A 14497-nucleotide genomic window follows, 5' to 3' on the forward strand; every position below is an offset into this window, starting at 1 on the left:
ACAGACTGTAAAGGAGGCTCCCACTCATGGGGAAGGTGGGAAGAAGCACTTAAAACAGAAAAAAAGTGAAAACAAACAACTTTCTCTCTCCCTGCTCCCGGCCAAGGTCAGAAGAGCATAGAAAACATGACTAGGGTCTAAAAATAGAAGGCTAACTGCTAAGGCCAGTTGGAAAGCCTTTAAAGACAAGTGTAGGGCAGTGGAGGGGCCTTGAGCAGTGACCTTGGGGCCAGCAGTCCCCGAGACCCGGGGCTGGCCCTGATTCAGAAAGGAGAATGCACCGATCCTCGCTCGACCTGGCCACCTTCCTGGCAGCTGTTCTGTCCTGGAAGAGGCGTGTTCTGCACCAGCTTCCTGAGCTGCCCTTGACGGAAAGGGAAGAGGGAGACAGCCCGTGGACTGCCTCTGGCTGCTGTGGGAGGAAGGAAAGGCCCTGAGGTGGTCACTGTCAAGACCAAGCTCAGTTAAACTAGGAAACTGTCACAGTTCAGACCTTTCCCAAGGGTGAGGTAAAGGGCCACGCCCTCGGCTGGGGTTTCCCTAGACAGTCTGGCTCATTTCCAAGGCCCCCGCCCCCTGGGGACTTGGCAGGAGGACAGATGGGGGATTAAAGTGGCGGAGGGGAGCAGTCATCGCTAATGCCACTAATTTATTGAAGGTCAACAAAGCATCCACAGGGTGAGGCCTTACCACGCAGACCACCAGAGATGCTAAGGACAGAGGAGCTATGGTCAGCCAGGCGGCCAGGTCCTGAGAAAAATGAAACACAACCCACCTACCGAGAAAAGGCAAAACCATTAACAAGCGTAAGGTGCAGCGCACAAAGTAATGACAAATGCCTAGGAGTCAGGGAGTAAAGGAACGTCTGGGACAATCGTGAGGAAGGCTCCCACACGAAGGCGGTGTTGGGACTTTGGTGAAAGAAGCCGTGGGCGCGACCTGGCAGAAAGGTGGAGAGGGGCATTCAAATCCGAGGCACAAACACACCCCGATGGACCAAATGAGGAAGAGCAGGAGCAAAGGCCCGGAGGCTCACGGCACCACCTGAGACCCAGCTGGGCACACGATCTCTGGGGGTTAAAGGGTAATAGATCAGCCTGGATTGCGAGGGGAGAGGGGCTGAGCTTAGGTGAAACCGTCATTAAGTCCAATTGTAAGGGGAGAAACAAAGAACTAAGGCCTGGGCCCTTTCTCTGGGCAGAGGAGGGATCTAGGCAAGTAAAGCACCCTGCCCACCATGGCACCTGCATCCCAAACGCTCCCACAGGAAGGTCTGCCTTCCTAAGCATACATCTCCTGTGCTCAGAGGCCACAGCTATATACGTGACGTCAAAATGCCTCACTTCTGACTAATGTGGCCTCACTTCACCATCGCCCCAGCCCATGCCAACACTTTCTAAAAATCCAAAACAAACACCCTCCCCATATACTCCAGCCACACCAGTGAGCAGGGAATTTGGGCCACACTCTGCTGTTTTCATCCCTGTCTCTGCTGGCACTCAGCACCTCTGAAAGGCCCTTCATACCCTTCCTAACCACCCACCAAAGCCCGCCCCCCATCCCGTAAGGACCGTCAGAGAAGGCTTGCCCCGTGCCACACGCAGGCTGGAGCGTGGGGCTCATTCAGGGCGCCCTCCACAACGGCAGTACAGAATTCCCAGATGGCCGTCCGGCCTCCACCCCGATCCCTTCCTGCTCTGTTCCCTGGTCCCCGAAGGCAGTCTGGCCTTGGGACTTGCACTCTTGTCCCATTTCTTGTCACCTCTTGGCCATGATTTAAATCATGAATAGCTTATAGATGAACTTAAGAGCATTCTTTTCCCAATTTAGGTGCAAAATGAGCTGATGAACTCAGGCCTGTACCTGGTGCTGCTGCTTCACCTCTACGAGCAGAGGTTCGCAGAACTCATAAGACTCAACTACAGCCGGGCTGCGAGAGCGCGGGTAAGTCTGGCTCTGACCCGAACCATCCAGCAGCACCCCCAACCTCGCGGCGTGGTTTATTAGATGTGCGGTCTGTTGAGGTCCTCACGGTCACTTGGTAGGACATGGCACTGTCATCATTGGGACTAAGACATAGTGGCTGCTAAGTGTATGCACAGTGGCCTGCTGGCTGAAAAGTAAGTGATAATCACATAATTGCATACTAATAACATGAGTAGTAATTAAATGGTCATTAATGATCACATAGGCGAGTGAGTCTCTAGGAATATTTGCCCCCCGAAACAGAGGTGAGGCTGCTGGGGCTGGGTGTGCATCACGGGTAGGCCTGCCCGCTGCCCAAGCGTGGAGGGCCTGTGAGAAACAGGGCCCCCCCCAAATGGGAGAGCTGTTTATTTGGCTTTGGATCCCAGGGTATGTTATTGCAGCGGCTGTGTTACAGGCCAAGAAATAAAGGTGCTGGTGGTGTCACCGTTTGTATTGGAGAAGTGACAAGGTATTCACCCGGAGCGGTCATCTGTGGTGGCCTTTCCTTTAACAGGAGAACCAGGGCGCTGGCTCCAGGAGGCTTCGTGATTGGAGGGAAAAGCCTGGGTCTGCCATGAACTGCAGCCTGGCCTTAGCCAAGTCACCCAAAGTGCGGGAGGTGACAGGTCTACCTCTGCACTGTGTTGGTCATTGTCAAGTCAGAACTGAGCCTGGCGGGGAATTCTCTCTTAGTTAAATGCTTCTCAGTGGCTGGGTCAGGAGAGCCCTGGCGGGCGGGGGCCCCTCCCCAACCTTAAGGTCATGCCAGGGGCTGATATGCTTTTAGTGTTTTAGGTTCCCAGAGTATCCCTTGAGGCTGGGAACTTGACCTCTGCTCCCGTTAGAAGGTCCTGGCTGGAAAGCAAACCAGTGTGGCTGGCAGCAAATAAGCCATCAAGGGTGCCATAAAGCAGTCCTAGCAATATACTGCTACCCTGCTGCTACCCTAGCCTGTGCCCCTCCCTTTCTCTTCACTTTCTTCTCCTCCCTCCTCCTCCCCCCTCCTCCGGCCTCCTCCTCCTCCCCCCTCCTCCCCCCTCCTCATTCTCAAGTAGACAAGAGGCACCTGCGGCACAGTGGCCAGCGGCCTGAGGTTGGAATTCAGCGATTCCAAGTGTTGTTTCCGTTGCCCCAGACCCCCAGACCTCGCCTGGCTGGAGGCTGTTGCGACCCATTTGGAGTCATCCCAAACTAACAGGCTGGGCTCAGCCCGTTAGACCTAGGGATTCTAGATTTGTCCCTACATTTTTTTGGCTGAAATTCTCCCTTCAAACCCTCAATTAACAAAACAGGCTGGGTCTTTGCCAAGCTATCTCCTCAGGAATCTCACCCTCTTTTTGACCTGGGCCTGTCCTTCCTTTAACTCTTCCGTAGGTTTAATGGTGACATAAATTCCTCAGAGAAATACATTCGAGAAAGAAAAAAATAATAGAACAGGAAGCAGGAAATGATCCTTTGTTAACATTTCTGTGACCTCATTTTCATGATTCCACATCTTTTTAATGAACTTTTTATTGCACATTGAACTTCAAAGCACCCAGGGTTGATATAGGTTACAGATGGCCGCAACATCAGCAAGCTAATGCAAGCAACGTCAGCCCTCCAGACAGCAAAGCGAACAACAAGCAGTACAGCCCAGTGCATGAAAACCAAGGCTCCAGAGCACTGACCCTGAAGAACCTTCCGGTAAAACTGTCCTAGAGAAGGAGTAAATGGACACCAGTAGCCAGCTGGGACCCAGGACAGAAGGAAGCAGAAAGGATGGGGCACCATTCTCTCACCGCAGACCACATCTAATTTGAGAGACCCTGGAAGAGCTCTCGTCCACTCAGTCAGCAAGCAATCACTGGTACCAGTAACCAGTGAAGAGGTACACAGATGGAAGTAGGAAGGCAAAAGGCTTTTCTCAAATTCACACTTTTGGACTCGAGTCTCAGTATTTTCTTGTAGAAAATATTCAGAGCCTGTGGGTAACATTTAGCAAAAGAGAGGTGCTACCTGCCAGAACTGGAAAACCCATTCACGACGGGTTTCTTGGTTGTGCCTCACAAAGGTGCCCAGGGGTGAATGCCAGTCGATGGTGATGATCACTCATTCACTCATTCATTCACTCATTCATCCATGTCCCGGCCCATGTCATGTGCTGAGATGGGGTCAGGGAGAGTGGCTACCAGAAATGATGCCCTGATGGCCCCTTCTTTGAGGAATTTATGGTCAAGTTAGGATATATACAACCAGAAAACATATTTATAGAACCAGAAGATAACTGAAAAGTCACACTTGGTCAAGAGAACTGGTGGACCCAGTGAGGTCCCAGAGGCTGTGACATTGACACCACCAGGTCTTCCCTGCCTGGGGTCCCCGGGGCTTCCATTGGTACCATGAACACCACTTTGTCTCCCAGGGAGCTTATGAGCTATGCGAAGGCAAAGCTCAGGCTTCTATTCCTCTCGTGATGCCGTGAGTCGTAGCTGACCACTGACCACGTCCCAGATACTGTGGATGCCAGGAGCATCGACTGATGCCACAAAGGCTAAATGACTGTCACATAAAGTGGTAGGCTGTCTCACGACAACTTGGGCATGGAACCCTTATCTCTTTTGACACCCCCCCCGGACCCCCCTGCAGTCCTCCAGTGCCTGGAACACGCCTGGCCTGGTCCAGGCACTCAATAACTTTTGATGCTCAAACAACACATTAATGAGCCAGAACCTGCTTCTCCCAGGAGGCAAGTCTTGAGTTATGTTTTGGAGAAAGTGATAGTACAAACTTGTGGAAAGAAAGGTATTCTAGGCAAAGGAACACTCAAGTTCAAGGTATATTTATTTGTTTAAAGATTTTCTGTGTGCTGCTATGTGCCTGGTTCTAAACTAGATTCCAGGAATACAAAGACCATTAAGACATTCCTTGCCTCTAAGGGACTCGGTCTAAAGAGAGAACAGACTTGTAACAAGAGTATCAAAATGTGCCCTGCGTTCTGATGGAAGAGGAAGCCAGATGTGGAGGAACACAGAGCAAAGTTAGATGATGTGAGGAGCCACCATCCTCGCCGACTACCCACCCGCCCTTCTCCAGGACAGACTCTCCAGGCAGGCAGGGTCTTCAGGGACCCCAGCCAACACTTCCTAGGCCTCGCTTTTAATCCAAGTAGGTCGTACTCTTTGCCGTCAGTCTTCCCGCTGCTTTGAGAGCCTGGTGGCCAAGATGCTCCCGTTATTGCTCTCGTCCGCTGACCAGCTGAGGAGGTGATGTTTGCACTGAATCTTGGAGACTTGGGCAGATGGACATGGGTGGGTGGGAAGGGAAAGGCCATGCCATGCAGAAAGAAATGCAAAGGCTCAGAGACCTGAAAAGACTTGCCTGTTGGGAAAGCCAAGGAGTTGAGTGTGGCTGAGACTGGCAGGAAGTGAGCCTAGAGGCTCAGCAGGGAGCGGGATGTGAAGGGTTTGTGTACAGCTCTAGACGCCACTCAAGGGTTTCCAGCTGGGCTTGGCAGGCCAAGAGGTTTGCATTTTCAAGAGATAACTGGAGCAGCCATGAGGAAGGTGGGCTGGAGGGGGACCCAACCAGCTGGGTGGCTGTGACAATGGTGCAGAGCAAGGGGCTCGTGTGGGGAGCACTGGAGAAGGGAAGGGCGGACTTGGTGGGCACATGGGGAGGTGCACACGGGCTGAAGGAAGCCGTGACTGTTCTCCACAAGCGCCCACCATGAGAACACAGGACCCATCAGCCTCACTTGCCTTCCCTGTGCTCTCTTACTTTCAGCGTCCACAAAGAGCCCTCCATTATCCAGGGCCTTCTGCCCCAAAGTCCGCTGTCCTGGGTGTCCTCGTAGCCACAGGTCTTCTCTCTACCATGCTCACCACCCCCCAGTGAAACGTACCTGTACCCTGAACTTCTCTCCCTCCTGCCCATGATGGCTCCTCTATACTCGCTAGGGGCCTAATTCACTAAACTACAGAAAACAGTGGAGAGGATCCCAGTCAGTGTGCTGAATGGCAAAGGGCAGAGCTACCCCAGGCCCTCCAGGTGCTGCCTTTGTCTCCTGCCCCAGGTGTGCTGTGTTAGATAACTTTGCACCTGCAGGAAAACTTTCACCTGTAAGAAACGAGGGGAAGGGGAAGAGAGTACAGCAGCTGGCCTGGGAGGCAGGTAGGGTCTTGAAGTAGCTTTCAAATCCCACTGATCCATTTATGTGTGAGGCTGGGTGGACTTCCCGTAGATTTTCCCCATTCATACCATTTCTACAAAGCCAAAACTCTCACCTTAAAGAGCCAGCTCTACCCAAAATATGGGACACCCACACTTGGCCCACATTCACCAAGACGGCGTTTCCAGTGGAGTGAGAGAGCTGGTTCAGACAGACCCGATCACCTGGCCCAGAGCCTCGAGGCAGGATGAGGCCGGGTTAACAGAGTCCTGATGTATCATTTACCAGGTGACTGGGACTGCTCCTCTAGGAGAAATTCCATCCTCCTCCTGCCCTCTTCCTGGCCTGTGGGTGAGAGGCGCCCCAGGGGCCAAAGCTGCCTCCACTCTGGGCAGCCAGTTGCCCCAGTAACAGTGTCTGGCACCCCTTATATTGTCCCCCAGCCTGTCACAAAACCCCTCTTCTCCTGGGGGAAGTGCACCAGCCTTCCCTAAGAGCCCACATCCTCCCAGCCTGGCACAATGGGCTCCCACGGAGTACACAGTGTTTCTTATTGTGGCATAAAATGCCATAAAGTCAGAACAAAGAGGGAGCCCAGAGCCTTGATGGGCCTGCTGCTTCCTGCCAGGCAGAGAATACAAGCGATTGTTTAAAAGCCAGTGGTGAGGCAAGTGGCCAATTAGCAGGGCCTCCCCCCCCCCCCCCCCGCCCCGTCTGAAAATGTGATTCGGACCATCAGAATGGGATTTTGCTTTTCAGATCAATCACAGAGAGGAAGCAAGTCTGCTCACACTGACAAAATTAGAAACCTTGGCCTAGCCAAGGTGACCTGGGTTGTACTGCGGGGCTGTGTCGAGGACCAGGCTGAGCCCTGCGGGTGCGGGATATCGGTGTACCTGCGGCACCTCTGCCCCTTTGAGGTGATGGTAAGGGATTCCTAGAACATCCCTGAGGCTAGGGAATTATACAGATGTTCACAATTGCTTTGGAAAAACAATTCATTTTTCATTGTCTTCTTTCTCATAGTTGTCAAGAAATTTCCCACAGCCCCGACCGGAAGAAAATGAAAGTAGGTTTGAGGGTCAGTCCTGCCATTTTGAGGGTGTTTTGCTAATTTACTCTCTTTCTGTCACTGTGTTGAACCTAATACTGTGGAAGGAAGTAATGACCACCACCCAGAGGCAAAAATAACCCCACAAAGCTTGGGAAACCCTAGCTGCACCCATCAGGAAGGCGAGTTCAAGTACACTGGATGCAGAGCAGATAAGAATTTTAGTCCATCCTGAAAGCAAGGAAAAGGGCCAACAAAAGGGAAGGCGGTATTGTCGGGCATGGGATGACTGGCTGCAGGTTTTTTCCTGTTCCCTTGTAGGAATGCTCCAGCCTCCAGCACTCGGGCAGCCTCTGGGTTATCTTCCAAACACTGGAAGGGGGCTGTTCAGCCATGACCGGAAGGGACCACATTCAATCACAGGCTGGTGGCTTTTGTTGGATTTCCTCGCCATTCAGCCTGATCGAGTGTGTCTGCTGGATTCCTAAACAAGGTCCCTCATAGGAGGCAAGCCTGTCTTCAAACAGGCTCATTATCTCATAGAACACCCAACGGAAGAAAATGTGGTTATTTAAAGCAGGAAGGCTTGCAGTCAGACTCAGGGAGACCTTCTCCATCACCAGGGAGAATCAACATTACAGTCGACTGGGGCGGAGGGGGGGGCGCTGTAACAATTCAGTCCCCAGAGGTTCTTCTGGGGAGAAATTTCTCAACTGCCTGCCCCAAAAGGTTTAGAACAGTAATTCCCTCGCTGGCTTTGCCATCAGAATCACCTGGGGACTTAACCAAACCAAAAGTTGATTCCTCGGCCCCTCCCAGAGACTCCAAGTCAGGCCAAGGGGTGAGCCCCCGGTGATCAGGACCCACCTGGTCACGAGGATGCTTTCGGGGGAACCCCCAAAGACCTGCCCGGAGGGGAAGCTAAACCACCTCACAACTACACAGGGTGAGGCCCAGATGATGACTTCAGAGAACCCAGTTTACTATTCTGGGCATGCTCCCCAGAGAACCCCGGGCAGGGGAAGGAGAGGCCTTCCCTCCCTTCACAAAAGGAACCCAGAGAGCCCCAGTCCTAGGCGCGACACGGTGTCCTGCCGAGCCGGTGACGGCCTAGTGCCCCACTCGCGTCCTCCAGGGGCCACTCTCCGAGGCCACCGAGGCCATCCAGTATTGTCACTAGGGCCGATGCCGAGCGGCTGCTGCCGCTCCAGCAGCCGGGCTGGGAGCGAGCCGAAGGGAGCTGGGTGGTTGAGAAAAGACCTTTGTGTGGCGGACGCACACACCCCCTCCTGGAGAAAACGCCTCTGCCCCTCGCCTCGCTGGTCCTAATTGCAGCATTTGGCGAGAGACCCTGCTCTGGAAAGGGCGCGATAGTGAGCCGACTTTGGGCGCCTGGGAGGACTCCGGGGCCCGAGGCTCCGGCTAGGGTCTCGGCCCCACGCCCGGCTGCGCTCCTCCCCAGCCCCAGCCCCAGCCCCAGCCCTGGAGGCCTGGGGTTCTTCCCATTTTGGGGAAACCGACTGCCAGAGTGCACCCAGGTGGGTTCGGCTGTGCAGGGGCGTCCCCTAGTGCCAGGCGCAGGCTGCTGCTGCCCTGCTGCCCGCGAGGCTCTGAGGAGGATGAAGCCTTCCCCCAACCAGGAGCCTGGGGGCCGGATTCAGGGGTGGGATGAGGTATCCGGCTCTTCAAGCCCCGACCCCAGGAAAGACTGACCTCCCAGAGGGCAGCAGGAGAGCATCCCCTGGGGTGAAGCTTAAAAAGGAGTCTCTGCGGAGGGGACCCTGGGAGCCAGCCCTCCTGCCAGTGCCCTGCGCTACGCTGCTGCCCTCCTGTGTTGCTCGAGAGAGATGTCATTTCCCATCCTGTTTAAGGAAGCTGGGACGAGGTCTAAGATGACCCCCACCCCCGCACAGGCCCCATAGTGGGGGTATCCAGTTATCCGCTGCAAATGTAGATCTAGGGCCTCTCTACGCGCCCCCAGCCCTGAACACACACCCCAGAGGCTGGGGGGCGCAGCTGAGGTGGAGTCGTGTACAGAGGGTAGGTCTTGTCACACGGATCAGATGCCGCCCTTACCTGGCTTCCCGCCAGAGCCATGATCTAGAAAAGAGCCCGGGCAGCCAGAGGCAAAGCCACACGGCTTCCACCCTCCCGCGGGCCACACTCTTCTTCAGTCCCCAGCAGCCTGGCATGACTCACCTGGTTGGCAGCACTTTGTTAGGTTTGGGTTGCCAGAGCTGAGTCGCAGCTGTGACCTGCCACCTAGCTTGGTTCAGGTAAACAGGAAGGGAAAAAGGCAAAACATCAGGGCCTACTAGGTGGCATAAAGAGATGCCAGCCTCTTTGTGGCTCTGTGGTGTCCACACCAACCTTCTCACCAGGTACCCTGGTAACCGAAGCCACACACAAATGCCACAGGTGACCAGAGGTAAGGGCAGCTGGGAAGAGTCCCTGGGTGGCTATGCCCAGGTCTGACAACCTGTCATATCTCTCTGTGACCCAGTCCCCCTTCCCAGCTGGCACAAATGACTGTCACCACAGCCAAGGCCAAGGCCAGGGAGGAGAGCCATACATCCTGCAGCTACCAGTGCGGGTGTGGAAAGAAGCAGGCAGGAGGGCCTTCAGGCAAAAGGCTGGGCCAGAGCACCTCCCCACTGTTCGCTCAAGTCAAAGATTTGGGGGAAAGAACAGGATAGGTGAGCGAACAGAGGCAGCTTGTGGGGCTGGGGCTTCCTTGAGGCAGAGGTGGAAGCTGAGAGGGTTCAGGTTAGGACGGGGGAGTAGGAGGACTGCTCCTGCTCCCTGCCCTCCTTCAATATGCAAAACCAACCGTATCCAAACAGGGAGCACTCGCTCAAGCCAGTGGGAAAAAAATATATTGAGAACAAGCGTTTTCCCCAAAAATAGAGAGCCCCTACCTACCCCCATTCTATCTCCTCACTCAGACCCCACGGCCTCTCTGCCCTCCCTCTCATCACATGACCCTCTGCTTCCAGCCATTGGATCTCTGAAAGACTTCTTTAAAATGTAGGCCAGTTCCCCTCCTTCCTGACAAGTTAAGGAAGTGAGAGTTTATGTGGCAGTATTACCGTGAGAGGCTCCTCCAGCCCTTCATCCCACAAACATTTGCAGGACCGGCCACGTGGGGGTGTGGAGATGAGTAAGATGCTTTCATCGAGGGCCTTACAGTCCAACTGCCCTGGCCTGGCTGGAAGCCCAGTGGGCAGTCTGCGAATTCCCCAGCCCCAGGCTGTGGTCTCTGTCACCCCCACATACTGTTCCAGCCCTGCAGTGTGTGGCTGGCCACCAGGCTGGGGTGGGGACAGAGGGGCAGCAATGCAACACCCTCTGTGCCAGATCCCGCAGTCTTCCACGGCTCTGCAGCCTGAGAGATCTCCTTGCTTTCCAGATTCCGAGCTGGGAGATGGAAACGAAAACGGCATTTATCAAAGCAACAGCCGGGTCGTCTAGCAAGGGCGCTGGCCACGGAGCTCGGCGGAGACCTCTCCCCCCGCCGCCCTCTCTGTGTCCCCAGGTGCCTCCCTTCCTCCTCCTCCTCTTTACTGAAACTGAAACAAATGTGTCCACAGTTACTGTTTGCACCTATGCCACTCTCTTCTTGGGGTCTGGCTTGAGCATCTGGGACGACAGTTCCAGAGAGCACAGGCCCGGCAGCCTGGCCCTGCTGAGCTCCCACAGGCTGGCTGTCCTGCTGCTGCTGCTCAGCCCAGAAGCCCCAGGGGCCCAGGGGCCCAGTGGCCTGGGGTCCCTCTGCGGAGGGCACCTGTTCATGCCTCCACTGAGTGGAATCGAGCCATGTATTCAATAAACTGATTTAATTCACTCAGCTTCATTTTGAACTTATTTCAGTCTCATTGGACAAAGGCTCATCTCAGCTGGGAGGAAAGGGAAGCACCTCCACTGCTTGCGTCCCAACATCACTCTCAGGAGGGATGACACATCCCCAACGCCCATGGGCTAGTTCCGCCACTGGACGCCTGGCTGCCCAGCTGCCCCTTAGGTGCCCCCTGAGGACCTGCTTGGTGTGTGGACCCCACGCTTCTAACTATATCTTAGGGCCCAAAGACTAGATCAAACAGGGTTAAAAATGCCAGAGGCTCATGAGAAAATGATGTTTCTCTGTGTGTATGGGTGTGTAAGAAAAAGAGAGAAGAGATGGGGGCAGGGAAAGCTAGATGGCACAAACTACTGACACATGCAAAAATAGTACGCTAAGTGAAATAAGCCAGACACAACAGACACACGTTGTGTGATTCTATTTATGTGCAATTTCGAGGAAAGGTAAAACTAGAGAGAGAAGGATCAGTGGTCACGGGGGCTGGGACTGGGAGCAGTGGCTGAGTGCAGGCAGCTCAGGAGGGTTTGGGGGGCGATGGAGGTGCCCTAAAGCAGTCCATGCAAATGTTTCCCCAACTGGACAAATTTGCTGAAGTTCGTTAAACTGCACTTACAGTGGGTGAATCCTATGATCTAAAAAACAATCCTCAGTAAATTTTCTAAAATCTGGAGGAACAGAGATGGGGGGCGGGGGTACGATGAAGGAAACAAGGGTGTCGTCCCACCTTTGAGCGCACACTCCCCCGACCAGGAGCGGCCGCTGCAGATTTTGCTGTGCAGAGGGTTTCACCTGAGATGCATCACGGTGCCGAAAGGGTGTTCGGAAGGCTACACTTCACTCCCCTCAGAATCCTGTCCCGTTCCCTCTCCGTTCCTCAAACAAAGTGACTAAACTACTACAAACAAGTAGATTCAACCCAGCGGCCTACCTCCAAGATCAAAGATCAAAGCAGACACCTTTGAATGTTCACAGAGCCTAGAAAAGTCATTCAAGTCAAAAATATCTCATGAAGTAAATAAAATTCCTAAAACCTCAATTCCTCCATTCACAAATGGAGCCCCAAGCCCTAACAAATCTCTAAGAAAACGGGCCTTTGTCTTTCAACTGAACTTTAAAGTGAGCCAAAGGGCAAAGGTGTCTCTAGGAGCCACTCCTGAGGTGCGGCTCAGGAGCAACGGTGCACACCCAAAAGTCAGTGTTTGGAGAGCTGGATGGGGCTTGAGGGGCTGCGTACACATCCTGACGAGTAAAATCCACAGTGCACAGTGAGTGTTGGAAGCAGCAACGCTGAGACAGTCACAGGTCTCCATCAGTCCATGTTAGGTTTGTGAAAATGGTGCTCTTTCTACAGAAACTGTTTTTGGAGATTTACCAACACAACCAGGAGCGCCTCCCGGGAGGTCTGGGGTGAACTCCTACCCAGGTCATCAGCTCAACTTGGTGGCAGCCCAGGTGTCTGCACTAGGGCTTCTGGTGGCCCGAGGCACCAAATGAGACCGAGTCTCATTTATTATTGGCTTGGCCTAAAAGTCTGTTACATTTTTTCCGTAAAATAAAAGACATTTTTCATTTTCGCCAATAACTTTATTACTTTGGATATTTTGAGTGTGTCAGCTATCTCCCACGTGGTAGAAGGTTGATTGTGCTCAACTAATGTCTCAATTTGACCGCTATCAACTTCAACTGGTCTGCCGGACCGTGGAGCATCGTCCAGCGAGTAATCTCCAGCACAAAACTTGGCAAACCACTTTTGACACGTTTGATCAGTCACGGCACTGTCTCCATACGCTGCACAAATCTTTTTTTGCATTTGTGTTTTTTACCTTTCTTGAAATAATAAAGCCTAATATACTGAAAATGTTGCATATTTTCTTCCATCTTCAATATTAAGTGGCTGCACAAAAATTCATCAAGTTTGGTAAGTTTTTTAAATGCACGCTGATAATGGCAGCTGTCACAAAACAATCTAACAAATTGTTTCACCCGAAGTTAAAGACAACTAACCGCTACTAGAGCCATCGGACAGGAAAAACCTAATGGACTTTTTGGCCAACTCAATAAGACAGTGATGCAAAGGGCTATCTTTCCCCTCTACACCTGGGTAAATACCACCGGAATCTACAAGGCTGCCGCACAGTGGCTGGGACACCGGGTCTTTCCAAGCCTGTGGCTCTTCCTTCAGCGAGCTGGCATCAAGACCCTCAAACATTTACCCACCATCAACTACATGTGGGTTGTGAGGACACGGGAGAAAATGCATGATGTCCACCTTCTTGGGGCTCAGTCACATTGGGGCAACAGGACATATACAGAAAAAGTCAAATGGAGGAAATGAGTCTATGGGTGCCACTGTGGGCTGGGCCTGGGGATAAGCATTTTGCATTCATCTTCAATCCTCGCAAATAAGCCTGTGAGGCAGATGCCATTAACCCCCTATTACAAGGGAGGAAGCCTGCATTAGGGTTCTCCAGAGAAACAACCAACAGGATTTATACAGATCTCTAGAAAGAAATTTATTAGGAGGGTTGGCTCGTGCAGTAATGAAGCTGAGAAGTCCCACGATCTGCCACCTGCAAGCTGAAGACCCAGGGAAGCCAGTGATGTACTGTAGTTCCAGTTCAACCCCGAAAGCCTGAGAACCAGGAGAGCCAATGGTGTGTATGGGTCATGTCTAGGTCCACGGGTCCACGAACCAGGACTGCAGGTGTTCAAGGGCAGGAGAAGACGACGGCCCAGCTCAAGCAGAGACAGAATTCACCCTTTCCCTCTCTTCAGGCCCGCAACAGATGGAACGATGCCCACCCACACTAGAGAGGCAATGTCCTTTACACGGTCTACCAGTTCAAATGCCAGTCTCTTCGGGAAACACCCTCACGCACACACGCTCAGAGGTAACGTTTCACCTTGGCCTCGTCGAGTGGACACAAAATAAACCATCACAAAATCTAAGCTCGAGGAAGTGATGCGCCCCAGTCAGCCTGCTGGCCAAGGCCTGCTTCTGGCTAAGAAAGAACATCCTTAACCAGCTCTGAAGTCAGGGGGATCAGAGAAAGGGCCTTGAAGGATGGTGGGCCCAGGCAAGCAAAGAGGCGGGGAGGGAAGGGCAGGCCAGGAACACACAGAGATGTATGGAGGAGCAGCTGGCTAGAATGGGGTCACTGGGCAGGCGAGTCTGCCCCCCTCCGCCTGCCTCCGAGGACAGGTCAGGGAGCTAAGGGTCCACACACAGCTGCAGGGAGCCACCAAAAGCCACCAACCCAGACTGGAGAGATGAGGGAAGCAGGACCTGGAAGAGCAGGCAGGAGGAGAGAGGAAGAGAGTACCCTGTTGCTTGGTGACTTGGGGAGGGCTGACCTCATCAGGGAAATGAATGTGAGCTTTAAAATATCCGAGAATGTGTCAGTGTCTATATGTCAACCGAGCCCCCACCTCATTTCTGTGCATTCTATACATTACACCCCAGGGCCCT

The 14497-nt window shown here is 53.3% G+C and overlaps 1 protein-coding gene across 3 annotated transcripts in view; it reads left to right on the plus strand.

Annotated features, from left to right (window-relative positions):
• The window catches only part of MARCHF10 (membrane associated ring-CH-type finger 10), a 77227-nt gene extending 66211 nt beyond the window's left edge, over nucleotides 1-11016 (plus strand). For 2 of the 3 annotated variants that reach the window (XM_045182240.3, XM_045182241.3), the window contains exons 9-10: nucleotides 1831-1944; nucleotides 10579-11016. In XM_045182240.3, the coding sequence (XP_045038175.2) occupies nucleotides 1831-1944; nucleotides 10579-10998 (534 nt within the window). In that variant the 3' untranslated portion in view covers nucleotides 10999-11016. Of the gene's footprint in view, nucleotides 1-1830; nucleotides 1945-7144; nucleotides 7188-10578 lie in introns of all 3 variants that reach the window. The other variant, XM_045182242.2, reaches the window with a different exon arrangement.
• The last annotated feature ends 3481 nt before the right edge of the window (nucleotides 11017-14497 follow it).

Source organism: Desmodus rotundus, chromosome 9 (assembly GCF_022682495.2).
Source record: "Desmodus rotundus isolate HL8 chromosome 9, HLdesRot8A.1, whole genome shotgun sequence".
NCBI classification, from domain to species: domain Eukaryota; kingdom Metazoa; phylum Chordata; class Mammalia; order Chiroptera; family Phyllostomidae; genus Desmodus; species Desmodus rotundus.